This window comes from Amblyomma mixtum, chromosome 9 (assembly GCF_055824585.1).
Source record: "Amblyomma mixtum isolate Tamu chromosome 9, ASM5582458v1, whole genome shotgun sequence".
In the NCBI taxonomy this organism is placed as follows: domain Eukaryota; kingdom Metazoa; phylum Arthropoda; class Arachnida; order Ixodida; family Ixodidae; genus Amblyomma; species Amblyomma mixtum.
In genome coordinates, this window is record NC_143020.1 from 43026841 (window position 1) to 43048427 (window position 21587).

The 21587-nt window shown below is 45.1% G+C and overlaps 1 protein-coding gene across 1 annotated transcript in view; it reads right to left on the minus strand.

The window, feature by feature from the left end:
* Nucleotides 1-21587, minus strand: part of LOC149328858 (uncharacterized) — a 118721-nt gene that overhangs the window by 29593 nt on the left and 67541 nt on the right. Inside the window, exons 4-5 of the mRNA XM_089559115.1 lie at nt 16656-16741; nt 14136-14361 (exon numbers count right to left, since the gene is read on the minus strand). Of these exons, the coding sequence (XP_089415241.1) occupies nt 14136-14361; nt 16656-16741 (312 nt within the window). The remainder of the gene's footprint in view (nt 1-14135; nt 14362-16655; nt 16742-21587) is intronic.

A 21587-nucleotide genomic window follows, 5' to 3' on the forward strand; every position in this document is an offset into this window, starting at 1 on the left:
TGTTTAATTTCCTTGCAGCCGGCGTAAGGATTCACAAGTTAGAAACGTAAAGCCAAACATTGATCAAACAATCTGTGCATTGCTTTCTATTTATGACCTTCTTGATTTAAGACAACGTAAGGCTTTTGATGTTGATACAGAAAAACAGGCATTTCTGATGGATGGTTACAGATGAGACGGAAATCTGTTGTTCTTTATAGGAAAGGAATCTGTAGCGAGCTCCTGAGCGATTTGCCCTCCGCGATCTTTTTGCTAAAAAGATGACGGCCATAACAAAAACAGGCAATGAAAAGGTCGGTCAGGACCGTGGGAAAATGACAACAAAGAAGTTTTCCATTGCTCGGAATTTCAAGCACTTTTAGTATTGCTTTAAGCCGCAGGGGACGACTACAACAACCTCAAGCCCAACTCCGGCATCCGTGGCGTCAGTGCTTTGTGGTACCCTGTCACCATCCAACGCACACTATGGAGAGGTCGGCCAGGGCCGTGGACAGTAGCATATTGCCAGAACGGTGGTTGTTCAGGAAATCCCAAGATTCTAAGCTCGGGCCAGCTCAGGAATCGTATTGCGCAAGGCGCGAGAAAGGGCGACGAGATATGGGTGAATGGTCTTTCCTGCGGAGAGTCTCATAGCGGCGAGGCTGGTATTTGGCGCCAGCGTGGTGTGCTCGCAAGACTGTATTGTCAGAAACTTTGTCCATCTCATGGGTGTGCGGCGGGATCGAGGCAAGTAGGTCATAGTAGAGATTAAGGCTCCCGTGATCTAATCGGCCATTAGTTCCACCGAGGCGAGGTCTGCTGTGGACACACTAAAGATCGAGCGCAGTCGTACAGGAAGGCATTGCTGGATCATGTCCTTTAGCAGTGATGCGCTGGCAGACGGAGCATGGTGAGCAGCTAGGTGCATCATGCCATGCAGTCTTGTGGCCTCTTAGTTCTTTCGACTCCATCAGGTGTTGCAGGCGACGCTGCTGCGATTCCGAACTTCTCCCCATGAGCGTCGCGTGTGCATGACCGTAAGGCAGATCGGCAGGCGGGGACGCCTCGGCATTCCATTTCCTTGCTTGCCTGTTGGGCTGCTGTGGATGATGTTACACCCGGGCTGGGTTCCGGGTACGTGGTGTTCGGTCCTAGCCTAATCCTGCTTGCTTCTACCGAGAAGCATATTCCTCAAGTTGACCACCACGCTTAGAGCTAACCGCCCCCCCGCCCCCTCTGCTGCTTCTTCGGCTTAGAGATTTCTCCAAACTCCATCTGCTCTAATGTGTTCGACTAACTGCTTGTGTGGCCTCCCGCAGCGGCCGTCAATTCGCAAGTTCAGCCTCTACAGTCCTCGGCGGCATTGCTATACGCAACCAGGCCTAGGTTTATCTCCTCGACGAAAACTCTATAGGTGGACCAATTAACCGTCAGATATAGGGCCGCGGCTGCTGTTTCCAAATTCCTAGTTGAACTAAGCCCGACAACTCCAAGCATATTAGACTCACAAACATGATGATTCTCCGTGGGGCAAGACTGCCGCTTTGGTGGCTGAATAGCTACGGTGCTCGTCTGCTGATACGAAAGAGGAAAATTCGCTCGCAGCCACTGCGGTAGCACTTGGAGGGCGGCGAAATACTAGATGTTCATGAACAACGCGGGGATAATGCTTGTTAATGAACCTGATGTGGTCGAAATATTGCTGAGCCCTCCACTTCAGTGTCCCGTGTAATCTAAGTTCCCTGGGATGTTGGAGTGCATGGAACGAAACGATTTATCTTGCTTCGCCTGGCGTCATTGAAAGAGGATGCGAAAGAAAGAACACACCAGGAGACAAGAACCAACCTCATATAACGACGAAAAATATACGGCATTTATTTGCGGCCATCGTTTTTCCTTTAATGGGAAGGGGGAGGCTGACATCAACTTTGAGCTGCATAGAAGGAGGAGGAGGAGGAAGAAGAAGAGGTAGAAGAAAGGTAGGGAGGTTAACTGGTGGCAGAAACCATTGCTACCCTGCACTGGGGGAAAAATATGAGGGGATATAAAGGTAAGGGAGAAAACGGAGAGATGAGAAAAAGTACGAGGCTAAAGGCTTAGACAACGTCACAGTCTGCCGGGCAGGCCTGACACTCGCATGAACTGCGGAAGGGCCTGGCAGAACCTCACCACCGATGATCTCCACGGCCAGTGTCGAAGAATCTGTAACTCCGTTAGCGGGCGTGAAGCTGTGGGTTCCAGCGCAGGCGGAGAGAATGTCTTGCAGAAGTGCGCGCTAGATATTCACAAAGAAGAAGGCCCTGATACAATGATAACAAACGCTGGTTCGAAAACTGGGCGGAAGTCCACAAGACAAGCCGGGTTTCTGACTCCAGTGTTTATAACTACCCGCAGCATCGGATCTCGAGATGGGGATGGACACAAAATCACCCTCGCTGTGAGCTCTTCGCGCGGCCTCATCCGCGAGGTGGTTCCCAACAATGCCGCTGTGCCCTGGTAGCCATTGATATATAATATCGTGCCCTTTATTATGGCGATGTGGTGCAGCTCTTGGATTTGTGCAACCAGTTTTCATAGGATCCATGACGAAGAGCACACTGTAAGGCTTGGAGGGCTGCTTTTAAATGAGTGAAAACAGACCATTTCTGCGGCGTTTCGTAACTAGTGTCTTCGAAGTACGCTATCTATGGCAGTGCTTTCCAGCTCCAAACGATGTTCATATGGCGTTCCACTGTCACAGATAATGCTAATCAGGCTATGTCTAAATTTTTTATCATTTACACCAAGCGCCTGCATTCACCGTTTCAAATAATTCTGCCGCGTGCGTGAAGCCGTGCCACGGACCCGTCATGTTGTAAGGGCCACCATATAAATGCGTGCTTCATGCCGCGCAGCAGAGAGGAAAACAATATCTGCGAAATAAAGCGTCAGAGCGTGTCATATAAGCGTGGCTGCCTTGCACAGCCTTTTAAATTACCGTCAGTAATTTCTTTGGATCCGAAACGAAAAGGTTCAGTGGGTTCTGTTGGGTTCTGTTAACATGTCGGTTCTTTTGCTAAATGCGCGGAGCGCTCCACTGTTCTCTACGGTCACGGCCCCGTCATGTTGTGAAGATGGCCAGTTCCTGTCATCCAGTCTTGATGCCACAATTTCCTTAAACGAGCGGGCAAGTGACATCTAGCCATCGGGCTCCTGCCAAGGTTGGCACACTAAAGGGCCAGGTTTCAAGCAGGTTTCAAAGTGGAGAGAGGTGAAGCACGGTCTCCATCTATACGCTATATGTGGTCGTGCTTTACAGCTCCAAACGAGGCTCATATGGTTTAGCACTGTCGCGGATAATGGTGATTAGGAGACCTCCAAAGTTTTGAGGATTTTACACAAGCGGCTGCCTTCTCCGTCAGAAGTTATTCGGCCGGGTGCGTGAAGTCTGTTCACGGCTCCATCATGCTGTGAAGACCACAAGTTCCCAGCGCCCAGTCTGGATGGCACAATATTTCACAAAAAGCTGGCAAGTGGCACCTAGACCACAGGGTCCTGCTAAGGTTGGTGCACTAGAAAGCCAGCTAGGACCTGCCGCCTGCTACAGTTAGCTGGTTTCAACGTGGAGAGAAGCGAAGCACGGTCTCCATCTGGACGCTAGTTGTGGCAGGGCTTTGCAGCTCTAAATGAGGTTCGTATGACATTCCGCTGTCATAGATAATGCCAAATAGGTGACCTCCAAATTTTAGAGGGATTTTACCCCTCCGCCTACCTCCACCGTCAGAAATAATTCTGCGTCATGTGTGATGCCTCGGCTTAGGGTAAAAACACTGAGTTGGCTAACACCATGCATGTAATTATCGTAACTAAATCCAACTTCAGTCACATATATCTCGCATTGATGAGAGATGCTCTCCTAGATTATTATTGAGAACCATTTTAGCAGCCATTCTTGCCCAATTGAGGGGAATACTGCGCGCAAACGGGAGTGAATTTCACGTCGAAACTGAAACCGGAAAGTTGTTTTCAAGGGATTAAAATGGTGCAGTAGCGGCCTCACTTCTCTATTGACGCCTCAATCGCGCTGTGTGGGAAGGGGTGGAGGACGGAGCCAAACAAGAAAGAAAGTGGTGCAGTAATGACGGGCTGCGGAATAATTTCGTCCACCGATTCGGATTGAACTTGCGCTGATATCACCCGTAATGCCGGTGCACTGTGCGTTTGGCCTCCATTGAAGCACAGTTGGAGTTGCAGGGTTCGCACTAGGGTATGCCGGCTACGTACCTAAGCTCTCTTCCACTGAGCCACCATGACGGGTACCGAAAATGAAGCTGATTCATATGAAGACATTTAGAAATTTCTCTATCCTACCGTATCAAGGTTCAACTACGATTTCAAACTATAGGCACGCGTTATTTCACAAGAAGCGCCGCCCCCTAAAGAAAGGTTTCTTTCTGCAGCGCCTTAGACCGTTCAAATTCGCCGCTCCTTCCAGCTGTACGTGTTGTCATTGGTTTCCATGCACGCTTCTTTTTTTAAATCGGCGCGTGCATTAACCTCTGTTCGTTGCTGCTCTTCGAAATGCTCGGCGGGATTTGGGCTACCGTGATGGTCGTGCGATAGAGCACAGTAACTGGACAGACAGAAAGGCTCTTGGAAGGTTTATTTAGCCTCATCTGTGTTTTATAAGGTGGCAAAACCAATCGCTAATTCCAAAATGGGCGATTGTCTACACGCTTGAAAGACTTAAAGCAGAGAAGGAATTCAGACCATTTTCTATAGGGAAAAGTATAATAATGAAACGGAAGGCACGCAGAGTACCAACACCAGCAACCCTCACCTAGCGTGCTCAGTTAGAATAAACGTGGTTTGTTACCCTCGTCTTGCGTCAAAAGCCGTCAGGGAAATCATGGGAATTGGCCACGTTGAAAAAGAAGGAGCGGGCGAAGGCCATAGCACAACCAGGAGCCAAAGTTCTAAGTGAAGGTATCTTTGAGCCGTCCTAAAGCACTGCACATATTTACTGCTTAAAAACGGTATTGTAAAGAGATAAAGCTCGTTCATTTTTTGAATTGTTTTGTGTTGTTTGCAGCAAATTTACGTGTTTCTTTTTGCGATGCAAATGTAGCCGTTTTTGTGCCCTGTGATATGGAATATCAGAAGGCTGCGAGTAATGAGATGTTCTTCTCGTGCTAACGATACAAAAATACAAACAACTTGCGCAGTAGTTGTTTATTGTTCAGAATCTGCAGTATTTGGAATGTAGCGCCTATTATAGCATCCGTTTACACATCGTAACAAGTGCGGTTAGCGGTGCATTATGTCCTGAAAAAGAGAAATCGGATAATTTAGAGGCGTTCAGACATTTGTTGCAGTTCTAGACGTACAACAATTCGTGTGTATCAGGCCTTACCAGTAACGTATTACAGGTTTTAGATCAGAATTGTGAAAAATCTCTCACGCATTTTTAACTTTCTGCAAGGGGTTACGTTCTTGCTTGTCTTGATATTGTTTTTCAGTAATCTGTTCCCACTAATAAGTTGAAGTTTTTACTAAAAACAAACTGTAACTAGCGGTATAATCCCGAGAGCATAAATTGGGTAGCAAAGCTTGTTTCACGGAATAAATTACTTTTAGAGCGATAGTGGTTGTACTGCGGAAATTGCGCGCCCGGTGACGTCTTCGCATTCCAACTATAAAAACCGCCATTTCGCAAGTCCTGATTTACTCGCTGCGCAGTTCGCCACGGTGACACAAGGAAATATAAGATTTGTTAGGCTCGACCTTGTCAGCTAATAGACTGACCGACAGCGGAAGCGCAGCGCTTAGTCCAGCTTAGAAATGGTGCTCAAGATGTTCGTATACTAAGCCTGCACACTTCTTTTCACCCCGCACTTCAAGATAATCTTTTATATAACTACCGACATGTTCACGAGGAAACGTGGAAAGAGTGTGGGCGCAAACCTACTCTACAGCGGACAAGGCCGTTTAATAAAGCAAGCCGCATGAGCCCATTCTCCTTCAAACATACTTTTCTCTGCCAATAACAGATTGATAGAAAGTAACGTTAATCGATTACTTTTCTGTGGTTCAGTTATTTTTAAGGGCTATAATTGCCCTCCGACATCAGTTAAATTTCAAAATGACGTAAGTGTAATGGCTTGTTCTCTGTAATGCGAGCATGACTGGTTACAGCCCAAAAAAAAGTTTAAATCCAAAAGAAGTTTTAGTGCATTTATAAGGGACAAACAACATAATATTATAATCATGAAAAAATTTTGTCATGTTGCAAGTATTGTTTAATGAGTACGAAAGCTGTTTCTGATGCCTTTATAGACGGGCAGACTATAACATTTATGCGACAAAACCGTAAACACTATTAAAAGTTAACGACATAGTGTGTAATACAATAGCTACCTATGTATAAGGGTTACGATGCGAATTACAGTTCGTAATCACACCTTTGTCTATAACCCAGGAAGCATTCGAAGACGATTTTTTTTCAGCAGTTATACGAGGGGGTACCCAAAAGAAACCGGACTAAATTTTTTGGTCGGCAAAGCTTCTGTGGTACCGCGTTTTGCCACTAGGAGCGCATGGAACGAACATTCCAGAGTGAGTAAGCCGACTTCCGTCGTTGAAGGAGGTCAGACTAGTTTAGGCAGAGTTTTAGAGTGACGACTGTTTTGTGTGAATGTCGTTTTTGCAATGGCTGATTTTCGTGAACAGCGTGCGCCGGTGAAATTCTGATTTTTTCTCGGAAAAGTTGAATGGAAATTCTTGAAATATTACGAAAGACGTACAAGGACGATGCTATAGGGACAACTCAAGTGTTCCTGAATCGAATCCTGAATCAAAGCAGCAATCATGCCAATGGAAAACTTCAAATTCACCTCGCCTCAAGAAAGCTCGTCAGGTGAAACCAAACCTCAAAACAATGCTGATTTGTTTTTTCGACGCGAGAGGACTCATCCATTGGGAATTTGTTCCGCAGGGTCCGACAGTTAGCGAGGCTTTCTACTTGGATGTTTTGAAAATATTGGGCAACAGTGTCCGGTGGAAGCGGCCAGATTTGTGGCGGTCGGGTGACTGGTTTTTCCATCATGGCAATGCCCCTGCTCACACAGCCCTGTCTCTACGACAAATTTGGACCAAAAATGGCATGACCCCTATTCCTCAACCCTCATACTCTCCCGACCTTGCCCCGTGCTACTTTCTTTGTTTCCTAGAATGAAAAAAATAGGTGAATGGAAAGCGTTTCGCTGATGTTGCTGAGGTAAAGAAAAAAACGACGGAGGCACTGTCAAGCATCACAAAAGATGAATTTAAACAATGCTTTGAAAAATGGAATGAAAGATTCGACTAGCGTATCATTGCAAGTGGGTAATACTTTGAAGGAGACTGAAGGTCTGTGCTTAAAATGTGACCAAATAAGTTAGAAAAAAAATTAGTCCGGTTTCTTTTGGGTACCCCCTCGTATACGGTCTATAGCCAAAATGTGCGCCCTAATAAATTTATGGTATGAACTATTCTGCCAATCGCGAAGTTTGAAGACAACGTGTCAAGCATCTTAAAGGGGCACCACAGGTACAGTAACTAGCAGAAGACAAAATCAAACAGCTACAAAAAAATTTCTCGCGGAACCACTTAATTCAGAGACGTATATTTCTGTCGCCACCTAGGGCCTCACCTTCGGCTTGATGCAATGCAGGATTTTAACGTTTACTTGAACTACAATCCTGTCGCAGAAGCCAAGTTGGTCTCGGCATTGGCAGCATTTCTTCGACAGTGGCAGCGAAACTACACGCGGATATGCGGGCAATAAGAAGACTTTTGGTGGCACTGCAAAAGTGCCTTCAACATTGCATGTACCCCTTTCTCTACGACAGCACAGCTCTAATGGCTTTCACTAATGGTAGGCAAGTGGGCAGGTCACCTTAGGGGTCTGTTGAGCGAGAGAGAGGAACCCTTTAATGAAAAGCGAAGAATTTAAGCGGTGTTATTTTTAAATCACTGCAATGCTACTTTGCATGGGAAGTAAATTCCGGAGACAAAGACGGAAGGACAGCAGTGCAGAAAGCATAAAATAAAAGAAAATAAAAAGGCGACTCTAACGCGCTTTCATGAATCGCCGAAGCGTTCCTCGCCTGTTCCGATAAAGACAGCGGCTTCTTTGAAGATATCTGGACAACGTAAGGTATGGTATTTTTGTGGCTGCTTGCCCGGCTAAGCTGTTCGTATAAACAGCCGCAGGTGTCGCTTCGTGGAGGAGATGCAGCGATTTTCTGCTTTATTGAGTGTAAACGCTCATCATTTCGTATATACAGGCTCTTGCGGACATTCTCATCTTGGCCAGAGCGAATATTGACTCGTTGTCCGTGAAAACACCAGAGAATCATTGAAGCGCTGTTAGACCTCTAGTTGAGGGGACTGGCATTGCCACTGAAAAGCTAAATGTAAGTTCCTAAAGCAAGTTTAAGTTTGCTTATCTTTAAGTTTAAGTTTATGTTTATTTGTCCTCCGCAGGTCCACCACGCACAATCGCTCCACCGAACGCCGCCACAACCGCTAACCAACCTGAGTAGGATTCAATAAAGGGTAATAGTGTGTCCCACATAGGCAAGTAGGGCTGGGGAGGCCCCTTATCTGACGTCATTCCCCTCCTCTAGTAGAGAATAAACAAGGAAAACCATATTCCACGTCAGCCTCTTTATCCCACATCGGCCCCATAAGAGTCTGGAACCCAAGAAGGTACGCCTGCATAACGCTCGTATATTTCTCTTATAGGTTACATGAAAACCAGATGCAGCATATATATGGCCTCAATGCGGAGAAATTATGTTAGGCTCAACTCGAGCATCCCTCGTAAAGAAACTAAGTCATACAGCGGCTGTGGCGGCGCTGAAGAAGGTGGTTCCGTCATATTGTCCACATGAACCCCTGTCGGGGCTCTGAGGGCAGACGCATCGTGAATACAGATTTTGTGCGGCAAAAAGACAGCAAGGCCAAATGCTGGTGCCGATGAATTGTCACAGTCGGTCCTACATCAGTGATAGGGAGGCCGCACATACCGGCGTACAGGAATCCTATCATGGGTGCATTCTTTCAATTCGCTATATTGTAATATAGGTGCTAATCATCATCATCGGCAGCAGCCGTACTATGCACACCGCAGTGCAATTGCCTCCTTCATGTCTCTGAAAGTAGCACTTCCCTGTCCAGGCTGTAGCCACCCTATCACCGGAAAATGGTAATTCTAATCCGCCCGCCTAACTTCCTGCTCCCCTGCTACGCTTGCATTCTCTTGCAGTCCAACCCGTTAGCTGTAGTGACTGTCGGCTGTCATGTCTTCGTCCTGCCCTGCCCAAGGAGATTACTAAACTGTTCTACGTAACCAGCTCTCATTTCATTGTTTCAATTGTTACCTTCACTACCTAGGGGTGAAATTAATGAGCGTTTTTGGCTCAAAACACACTAATTTGCAAATTTAATATTCGACCCGGAGTCGACCCGTAGCAATATTTTTTATTTAGATGTACGCAGTTTCATCACCTGTAAATATTGCTTTATGTAGTAGGCAGCTGAAAAAAACAAAACGGCTATTTCCGAATTCCCGAGAAGATGTTGATGCTTTAAACAAAAAAAAAAGACAAAAATGGTACATTTTCGTATGTTTTTTACATTTTTACAGAAATTAATTTTGGCGTATAAAGCTGCATGCTAAAAAGTATATCAAAAGCTCGACTCTGTGTAAATGTCAATGGAAAAAATTGTGGTGTTCTCAAAAATTCTATTATTTTGTTAATTATTGAGGGGTACCTAATTTCTCGCCTTTGCTAAATAATCAAACTGCGCTCACATCAGGAGTTTTTTTTTTTAATATTTCAGGTTTGGTTACGCACACTTAGAATAGTTTGAGACAGAAATCGTAATAGCGCTGCAATAAGACGTACACAAGAAAGACTGACAAAGGACATGCGCATGTCCTTTGTCAGGCTTTCTTGTGTACGTCTTATTGCAGCGCTATTACCATTTCTGTCTCAAATAATGCACCATCTAGCCCAAATTGACGTTCTTCTAAACACTTAGAATAGTTTTCCGCGAATCGTTTTGAACAAATTGGGCATGGTCGAGCGCAGAGTCTCCGACATTTGGCATTGGGAGACCCAATTGATTCAGGAAAGAAAGTCAATAGAGACTTTAATATTGCACCTTCTTTATCAATATTATTAATTTTATTCTGCCTCTTCCAGAACCAGGCCTCTGAAATCTTGTCGCAAACATAAATTGAATAGCATTGGCGGGATAAGTGTCTGCCTATATGACACTTCGTTCTTGTATTTACTTGCTGAATTTGTGGATAACTGTGGTGGTTTGCAGCTGTTATGTATATGTTACAGTATTTTTATGTAAGGCTCTTTACGACCTTGTTTTCTAACTTCTTCACGGCTGCTGATATTTTTTCTGAGTCAAATGGTTTCTCGTAATCAATGAAGCCTATAACAGGGGTTGTGCCTATTCAACTTTGGTCTCTATCACCTGAACAATAGTGAGATTGCGGTCCACTGTCGTATAGGCTTTACAAAAGCCTGCCTGAACATTTAGCTGAGAGAAGCCTAAAGTTGCCTTTACCAAGCCCTTGACGTTCTCTTTCTTAGAGATTAGGATGATCTTAGCTTTCCTTTAAGCTTCGAGTACGCTCGAGGCGGTAAAAGATGGCGTATACAGGGTAGATAGCTTTTCTAACAGAATATCCTCCCCCCCCCCCCCCCCCCAACGCATCTCCCTCCGTCCTACAACAGATCAGCTGTTGTTAAATTATTCTGAAAGCTTCTCTCTCTTTCGAAATTGCTCCTTCGGTTTTCTTTACTACCTTTTTTGATAGTGACGGAATGTCCCTTTGCTGTCCGCTACAGCGTTTCTATAAACGTACACAATAGATTCTCTATTCTATAGAATTGTTAAAAGCACTTTGCGATCTTTATCTATCTTATCCGCATTGCCGAGAAGATTGATCTCGGTGTCTGTTAACGTAATATAACATTTTCGTTTATGAATGGTTTACATTTCATCGCATTTATAGCATACATCTTTTCCTGAAGCACGCGTGATTCTCTTAATTTAAAAAATCCTTACTTGGTTATTTTGCGCGCTTTATTAACGTTGTTAGCTCGGCCAGTTCTGTCCTGCATGTAGGGTTAGATTCTTTGGTGTTTTTTATTCAAGTCTTTCATTTCCTGCGACAAATAGCCAGTACCCTGTTTGATCATCTCGGAGGCTATCTCTAGTGTGCACTCCTCGATGATAGCTGTGAGATTTGGCATTTAATTCCTCTACATTCTCTCTTAGCGCAAAATATTTAAAGGGCTTCCACCTCACTAGATTTTTTTTATTCCCGCTTCATGTCTAGGCTACTTCTAGACATTACCATCCTGCGGTCGCCACAGCGCACCTTTCGAAGACCTGTTCATCCCGCATGATTCGAGAATGAGAGCATAGTATAAAGTCTATTTAATTTTAGATTGCTGCCCTTAGGCATGGTTTCTCCGTAATCAGCGTCAACGTCAACGCGATACGCTATTTACCAACCGTGGCATGTAGTAGCATTGACTACCTAGGCAATGAAGCCCGCTGTAAGGTACAGTGTACTATGTTCCTAATATGCTCATTTCAGATTTCACGCCCTTATAGAAGCTTTCGATGCTCTGGTTATCCTGGCAGCAGGTAGGCACGTGGGTCTAACCACCCCGCTGTACCCTTTACTGAGCCTTAACATGGTTACTAACACCATTATTTTATTGATCAGAATTCGAAGGTTTACGGTTAAAGGTTCATTTGCGCAACTACGTGTTGGAAAGACAGGCAGGGGAATAGCTGCGCAGAGAGGTTGAGAGGTACTGGCTTCCTCTCACAGTGCAGCACTGACGGTGGGAGAGTACGACGTCAAACAAAAAAGTAAGGAGAAAATCAAGTATGTTCGGTATACAGAATGAGAAATGTACGTTAAGTATGCAGTGTATCGTGCTTGTAAAGGAAAAAAAACACGCACATTGTTCCCGTCTATCAGCTAATATATTCAGTGTTAGCCCTGTAATAGCCCCTTCTGTTCACTTAACCACACGAAACTCTACAAAATTCCATCTAATAACGGCTACGTCCGTCAGAAGCCCTGCATGGCAAGCTGAAGGGCTAAGGGCAGTGTTAAGCATTGCGAGGTTTAAATCCGAAGGCAGTTAGCAGGCAAAATGAAATTCCTAGCACCTACATTGCATCACAGCTCTGACCCCTGCATTCAAGAGTTGCTATGAAGCCGCGTGGAACTAATGGCCGAGGGTTAATTAGTTTATTCATGTAGAAGATTGCGGCTAAATACTGCACTGTGGTGGCTATATCATTTTCTTGTGGTAGACCACATTGTTGGATCTGGATGCCGAAATCAGGCTGCAAATCAGGCCTGAATATTTGCGTGCACATAGATTGCTTTTTCAGATTACGTTTAATATATGCTTAACATAGCGTCCCTATTATCAAATATTGTATGCTTTTGGCTCTCGACCGCAGAGGTATAAATGAACGATTTCACAGCGTTCCACAACCCTACATGCGACTAACCAAGTATGATTGTATTTCAAGTGGCTTTCTAGCCCTTCTATACTGAGCTCTGGCTTAGTTCTGACGTGCGCTCTTTGACATGATCTGCGCTTTCATTGTCCCTATCACTTATTCCCATCAAGCGAAAATCAAACGAAGGTTTTTTAAACGGCCTGTCACGGTTCTGGCGTAGGGTCCTTGAAACAAGGGTTATCGGTTTCTGAAGCAGTCGTCCTCGTTTCAGCGGGGTGGCGGGAGGAGGGGGTAGGTGGCATAGCTTACTTACTTCTCTTGCTACTGACATCAGTTATTGTGTCACATATCTAACCAGTAGACAGGCCGGCGCGGCTTTCCTTATCATTCTTTCAACTGCAAAATCTTCACTATCTATTGAGACACCTACATTGTCTTTATCTGCTATGCCCAACTTGAAAAGAGTGAGGGCTGCCCATACTGGCCACATTTCCTTCCTACTTACAACGGAATTTGTAGTCGGCTGCTTAGATAGGTTGGCGACGGGGTATACATGTGAATTTAAAGAATTATGCTGCGTCCCGATGATCCTAAGACGGAAACTGAGTCTGAGGCTGCGCTTAGTATACCATGTGGGCTAGCCACACATCGCTCATATGACGTGAGCATGCCGACAAGAAAAACTGGGGCTACCGCTTTAGAACCCTCATCGGTCACTTCTCGGTATGAGAGAAGTAACCTGGATGAAAAAATCGCTCGGCTTTAGCTATTGTTATGCCATTAAAGCGTGTAAGAATTAGTTCTTGATTTTATTTTCTCCTCAATTTCGTTTGTCAGTTTTTATATCATGGAGTATTCGTTTTTGCTGAATTAATCCTATTAATTACTTCGTAATTGTCATTTTGTGAAAGTCATTCTCTCAATGCAGTTTTCACAACCAAAGCCCCCTTCCACCCTCTTAATCCTCGCCCCTAAAGTGGAGAGGGCGATTATGCTGTCCCCACTTTGCCACCTGCCAAACGAGGCATGTGGTTTCTTTTTGCATCTCCCTTGAGAGGTTGCATGCGAGAAGTGTGTACAACACTACGCCGCCAGACGCCGGACACGTTACCTTCACGGTATGGCTTCTCATGCTAGCAGACTGAGTACAACGGTAGTTCGCGAGAGCTGCCGTCATCTGTCCAAAGTACGGCCCATGGGGGAGCTAGGTGAGCTGCCCACATTGGGTAATGCGCACCGGCTGTGAGTAGCCCCGTACTGCATCAGAATTACATTATTCTAACCGGATGTGGTGCAACCACCAATGTTATGTCTAATAAGTCACGGTGTACAGTGGCACTTAAAAGAATGGGTTCTTTACGATCTTCCACTTGTTTCGTTTGCGTTTACATTAGCACTAGATTGACGCAGTGGGCGAGGAGGCATAGACGGTAAAACTTCCGACATAGCGTTGGGCTTCACCTTAGAGCAGGCTGCACTCAATACGCAATCATGTTGAACCGACGCAACTGCTTTGACGGTCCTATTTGGGATGTTTAGCAGCAGTAGACACCTAATGTGCGAACTGTGCTCTCATTTTATCTGGAATATTACCATGAATTTTTTTTACTCACCAAAGTAATGTGTTTAAGGTAAGCGCCGACTTTAATTTCTGGGTCAATATAATTTCTCCACTGGCTAGAAGTTAAGACTTGTGGAGTAGTATGAAAAGTTGTGTGCACAAGCCAGTGCGTAGGGCAGTTTCGTATGGAAAGTGTGAACTCCTGGTTTTTTTGCAGGGGTACGTTCTTGAACTTGGCAACTTGTTTTTCTGGAGAATCAACCATCTGTACTTCAAAACTGAATAAAAAAACGAGAAGGAATGGTTGCAAACCAATATGTTAGAACCGCAATGCTACTCCATTTTATAGCAGCTATACAATATATGGGTGTGTGATATGTATAGGATAAACATGAGCAGACGCGGAAATTTATTTTGTTTACCGATATTTTACATACATGAGTGTTCTGTATTCACCGTTGCCGCACATGTTGTGCAGGAAAGAATTTGACAGAAATGCACTTTTTTTTTGCAGGACAGATGCAATATCACAGCCGTCATCTAGTGTGTTCTATATTGGAATTTGAGATTTAAAGAGATAATTGTTCCTGGTGTTCCTTTTATTTCAGAAGCCATTCTTTTTAGCCATATCTTGCTATTGCCACTTTAAATTATTTTAGAGAAACACTTGCATCTATATATGTGTCAAGCAAGGCATTCCAACCTCTGTTTATTTACGCAGGCGCACAACGAGTGCAATTGCACCAATTTCGCCAAAAGTAACCGAGCAGCAGTGTTTTGCTTCTCAACCATATAATACAGCCTTTATGGCACCTTTAAAAAGCAAAAGGTGTCAAAACGAGAGGACACGCGTCGACTTTACTTTACACAGATTCAGAGCTTAAGGGCTGCCATAAGTACTTCGTTGCGCGGCTAAGAAACAATCCACCATTGCACGGTTACTTTTGGCAGTTGGATTTTTGGCAAGTTTCATTTTCAAAAAAAAAATTCTTTATCCTGATTTCAAGAAGCGAAAATTTCCAAGTGGCTTGACTCATTAAAATTATATTAAAATTATATTAAAATATTATCTTGCCCAATTGTGAATTTAGAGAGGGAAAGAATTAAGGAAATTAGAAGAATAAAGTGGAGGAGAAAGTTGCAGTGCTAGCGGGAAGCCGGGGGTCTCGGCGACGACCGGCGGCATCTGAGTAGCATGCGGCGTCTTTTTCTCGCCGATGACGTCATCGCTAATGTATGCGGCCAGCCCGCCGAGAAGAGTGCTACTTTTAGCCGCTGCTCGCTCAGAGGTGGCGCCAGTGTAGCGCGCGACGCCGTCCATTCGAAGGAGGCGAGGCTTAGAGGCTGCGGAACGCTGTGCGTGCTGACGAAGGCGAGAAGCAGAGCCGCTTCCATTCGGCACTGCACCTTCCATGTGCATCCCAGTGAGGTATAAATATCGCTGCAGCCGCGCTAAAATACTGCGTTGTCGATAAGCCTAATTGTCGCCATTTGTTTCTTACTAAGGAACAAGCTAGTGCTTGAGCACTTCATGTGCCTACCACGACAGGTGGCAGCTAGTAGCTGCAGGCATCATTCGAGGAGAGGACGGCTGTTTTGCTAGCGAGGATTGTAGCGATAGCGCAGTCAAATAAGGCGAGAGCGCTTATTTCTTTGCTAGCACCCTTGAAAGCACACTCTAGCCGATTCTCTCCGAGCGCCCCAAGGTGAGATTTATATCGTTCGTGGGCTTGACCTCTAGTCATTATCACTCTCCAATAGTCATGAGGTGGCGCCGACTATTTCCTTTCATATATTAAATCAAAGTGTAACTTGACACACCCTCTCGAATTAATTCTCCCTCACGATGCCGATCTACGGCCGCCGTGCTGGTTCAACGTTGTACACGTCGAAAGCAGGTGTGTTCAGTGCCCGCTTTGCGAAAAGTAATGAGTTCACGTAGTGTACATATCCAGTGTCGAGCTCTCCCTTCTCCACCCACGGATTAAAAACAAGCTGAGAAGGGTCAATCACGAAACTCCTGTCAAATCTCCCTTTCCGCCGCCCTCCCTCTAGCGGTAAGAGGCCCTACGTCCCATTATTGTTCATTATTTCGCGCTCACAGTGCGAATGTAACTCAATTTCGCGGAATTCATTGAATCAGGTTTAGGGCAAGAGCAGCATTCTGTCCCGTCGCAGAGAGCGAGCAAGCACATTGGCGTCGGAAGAAACTCCCAGCATTCGAACCGGCCCTAAGCAGCTGCGGCGACTGTAAAAACGGGAATAAAGTTCGCATTTGGTTTGGAGAAACGCGGAGTAACTTCAATGCGCGGCGACCACAGACACTGCTCCGGCATTGTAGTTCACAAGAACTATTTGAAGAAGTTCCATGTGGAAGCACAGATCAGGATGGGGATCGTCGTGTTGGCACTGGAGCGCGGGGTGCGACTGGGGTAAATGTAAAAGGAGTTACATGGGACATTTGTGCAGCCGTCAGGAGCTGCTTTTTATTTATTATGGTAGTGCCGGTTAGATACAAATTATGTTACTCATTCTGTCAATTTTATTGTTTACACCTTAAACGTTTACTTACTCTTTAGACGACCCATCAAAGACACAAATCGCAGTGTAACTTGATCCGATAGGAGCCTGGGTGCCTTGGTAATGAAAGCGATGTCCCTGCACAGTACCAATTAAGACAAGAAGTTGGGTGAGAGAGGGAGGCGGGGAAGCGAGAAGCCTTATCTAGAGTTCTACGTGGTGTTATTACTAGCCAAGGCGCACGGATCCTGCTGTATGCGTCTTACAGACGCGGTGACAGGTTCTTAAAATCACAATACGTGACTGCCTTAAGAGTTCAGTCGATGTTAAGTAAAAACCTGCATCTTGTAGTTTTCAACGCTTTCAAGAAGGTTCACAGATTGATTTTCAAATATGGAAGGTAAAAACGTAGCGCAAAGAGACAAGGACACAGAAAGACAGACAACACACGGCACTAACTTCCAACACTTATTTATTTCAGAAAGTAAATGTGGTTTTACATCGACATCAAGACCAACACGCCGTCAAACCATGCGTTAGCAAAGCGTATCAGCCAGATATGCGATATTTTTTGCTAGCAATGAAACAGATTGGGTACTAATACAATCATCTTTCAAAAGTGATATCCATTCCGCTTCTATGATTTCTCGTGTCAACTGGTTATGCTGCACTTTTAATACCATGCATTGTTCAAGAAGCGGTATACAGTGACACTCACAGCAGTGGGCTGACAACCCTTTTCCACGCATATAATCTGCGTCACGCCCATGCTCTCGAAGCCTATCATTCAGGCATCTGCCGGTTTGCTCTACATACTGCTTGCCACAGGAAAGAGGAATCAGATAAATGACATTTTCAATACAATTGACAAACTTTTTTCTATGTTTTTTCGTACAACCAACGCCCTTTATAGATTTTTTGAAATGTTTTGTACACAGAGGACTAACTTCTTAGGCGCCGGAAAAACCACTCTGGCTCCCGAACGTTGCGCTATTTTTGGCGCCTAATAAGTTGAGTCATCTGTGTACGAAACATTTCAAAAAATCTAAAAAGGGCGCTGGTTGCACGAAAAAACATAGAAAAAATTTGTCAATTGTATTGAAAATGTCATTTATCTGATTCCTCTTTCCTGTGGCAAGCAGTATGTAGGGCAAACCGGCAGATGCCTGAATGATAGGCTTCGAGAGCATGGGCGTGACGCAGATTATATGCATGGAAAAGGGTTGTCAGCCCACTGCCGTGAGTGTCACTGCATACCGCTTCTTGAACAATGCATGGTTTTAAAAGCGCACAATAACCGGTTGACGCGAGAAATCACAGAAGCAGAATGGATATCTTTGAAAGATGATTTTATTAGTACCCCCTCTGTTTGATGGCTGGCAAAAGAGCTCGCATATCTGGCTCATACGCTTTGCTAGCCCATATTTTTACGGCTTGTTGTCTTGATGTCGATATAAAACCATCTTTCCTTTCAGAAATAAATAAGTGTTGGAAGTTAGCGCCATGTGTTGTCTGTCTTTCTGTGTCCTTGTCTCCTTGCGCTATGTTTTTACCTTTCAAATATGAACCAACGAGCCCAAGCATATACCCTTCTAAATATGGGCGGCATTGCTTTTCTTTGATTCTCTCTTTTTAGTTATAACTTTGATGGCTACCGTTGAAGAACGGCAGTTTATCGCGGAAACGTCTTCCGTTTTAAAGCACCTTATTGATAGCTAGCGCTAAACTACACATGCCGCTGAAAGTAGGCTATTGTGTTGTACATATGGCGAGGAGGTGCTGGTTCTGCAATATCACTCAATAATTGCTGCACGTGGGAACGCCATCAGTTCCCCTTATTTTTGTCATATTGGTACAGGGAAGGCAGCTCATGTGGAGCCATTGTGGCGTGATTCGGAGAGGCTTCGGAAAAACGTCCACAGCGGAATTATCGGTTTACGCACAGCTTCTATACAGTGCACCGACGATGGCGTTGGAGCAGCTCCCTAGCCACTGGAGCTATGGTTGGCCCCGCCGGCGCCCTGAGTTGTTTGGGAACTAGCTATATTTTTCGAAGAAACCACATGTCCCATTGAAAAACTATGTAGAGCAAATATAAGAAATGATGCCTAGTCTTCTAGTCACACCCATCGCGGGCCTTTGTCAGTGACCTAGGTGTTGCATCGGTCTAAATACTGAGCCGGAAAAATGGGGCCGTCCAAGCGGTCTCCACTTGTGAATGTCTCGAAAGCGTAATGTCAACAGTAGACGTCGCTTCCCTGATGCATCTTATACAGTGATAAAGTCTGGCTCTATAGAAGCCGTTAAATCGTAGGTTGGTTGGCTTAATGTCCGCGTTCGCAGTTGATAAATGGCGCTATTTAAATGACTGTGAGAGGTTAGAGTCTATTATATTAATGATCTTACATTAAGCCAGCATGCAAGAGGCAGTGAAATTTAGAGATACAGTGAAAAGTTGGACAAATTTGAATAAAGCGAGAAGAATTGTAAGGTAGTTAAAAGTTTTGAGTTCATTAGAATTTCTGCCTGTCGCCATAAAAACGCACTCCATTTGCCAAAGGCGGTATACGGTCCATGTCATTGCTTCTACAAAAAGAAAGAACGATTGTTTCCTTCAGTTTATAGACCACACCCACTCAGAAAGTAAGAGCGCAAGAGTATGCTATTAAATATACAATCAAACCATCTGTACTCTACATTCTGAAAACACACACCATATGAATCTATTTTAAACAGTTTGAACACGTTGGAAGAGAAAGGAAACGTTAAACTGGAATGTATCTGAAATTGAACCCGACTCGAACCCTTATTAAAAAAAATTCCGGGTCGACGCCCTGGTTTTGTCTTTCCTTCCAGGATTAATTTCGAGATATAACCAGAGACAGACAGTTTGGTTTCTAAGGCTATAATAGCCTTTAATAGCTCATCGCTGTCGACAGAACGTTGTCAGCAGAGGTGCCACGCTTTTTCTAGTCAGACCAGAAAAAGAAACTTTGTGCACTATGGCATTCGAACCACCATCCCTTCTCATTCCGCAGCCGAGCATGCTAATGGCAGCGATACCTCCTGCCAATGCATGTGCAGTTCTCCTTGTCTAGGACGCTCGAGACTGTTTGCAGAAAAGCGTCGAATCAGACGGATGCCTCCAAAACTCCCACCAGTGCCTCCAGCGTTTAAGCTTCACAAACAATTGTGTACTTAATTAAAATATTAACCCCACATCAGTGACACAAGCAGTAGCCCCGCGCTAAAGGCTTTCGCCTCTTCGCACTTTAGGTCAACAAAATGGACCCCTGAATTTTTTGTGAACAATGAATTGATGTGGCTTTATTGTACACATTTTTCTCCTGCGGCCATGTTTACTCTTCCGTTGCGAAGAAGAAAGGTTAAAGCTTCGGCCATAAACTTCGACAATTGCTTTGAACTTCTTAAGTATATCGCCATAACTACACACTACCATACCCATCGATGATTACATTATTCGCAGGGTGTAATTTTTACAGCGACAGCTTCTACCGGCAAGAGCACCTGTGCCCAACGAGGTCTCTAGCGTGCGTTAAGAAATCCGCTGCCGTTGGTGTACCACAACGACTTCTTTTCAGTGGTATTGTGTACACCTAGCCTCAAAGCAGGGGGCTTTACAGGCGTGGGCCTTTAACCCAGGATTGGCGAGGCGCTTGTCCTGATGTCTAAGATGAACAGCGGTGCTGTGCTCCATCAAAGGCAGTAATTTATTGGTTAACACCATGGCCGATATAGAGCTCCCGGAGATGGTCGCGAATGTGGCGTCACCATGGTGCACATGTTACGTTGTTACGGACATTCACTGCGTTGCTCCTGTTTACCAGTAACCAAGGAGGTTGTATGGGGGTTTAAAGTGCTAAAGCGACTCAGGCTATGAGGGACGCCTTAGTGAAGGGCGATGTAAATGTCGACTGCCTGGGGAAGATTAAAGTGCACTGGCATCGCGCAGTGCCCGGACTTCTAGACTTCCACCTCAATCGATATTCGATCAACGCGGCTGGGACTGAACCCACGTTTTTTGGGTCACCAGCCGAGTGCCGTAATTACTCAGCCAACATGGCGGCACCGCTAACAAAGAAGGGGCAAGGACCCTGCGGAGTACTTGACTGGGTGGCAGCTAAAATATCATTCTGGTCGTGGTAAAGGTAACTCTTATATGCAGTTCCTTCTGGCCATAGTAGTCGCTCCACTAAAAGGCGGACAGCGATTTGTTTTTCTGAGTTTTCTTCCAATGCTACTACACATGCTTTACGACCACCACGTTCGCACAAGACAATGGGTTCTTATGAATGCTAGCATTTACCACTGCTCCAGTGATGACATACGAAACGGCGGAGGCAAATGTTCCTACAGCACCGTAAACTGCAATCTCGGCGGATTTAGATTCGTTGTTGGAAAATTGAGGCGCCGACATTCGCAGTGAAGCGGCTGCTGCGGCGAGGGGCGTTGAGAAATTAGAGCCTAGTCCCTGCTGCTCCGAGACTGTTACTGTTCAGAAGTGCATTGTACTGGGCATTGTTTTCTTTCCATGCACCGAAATCGAGTGTTGTCAGGACACAAACCGCTGCTCTTGTCATTTTGTTCGTTGCACAGGTCGGCGACCAAGAGACGAACGTCAGCTTCAAGCAACAAGTTCTGATGAGCAAAGATTGCTCTGTCGTCGTGTGTTAAAAGAGCTCGTGAACCTTTGGCTGCACTCCAAGTTGGAGGCGACAATGCATTCGGTATTTCTCACTTCTCCTTTCTCGGCTGCTCCTTTCTAAAGGATTCATGCTTTCTCTTTGGGACGTTTGGGTTTCATTGCGATGCTTTGTTCTCAGCGCAGCTTTTCTGCATTGAAGACTTTGTTATTTAGTTGAGCTGCTCTTGAAGCTGCACCTTGAAGCAGCCATTGAACCTCTACACCAAGAGCGAACGGAATTAATGCTTTCCTCAGCCGCCGTCGTTTTCGCGACATCCC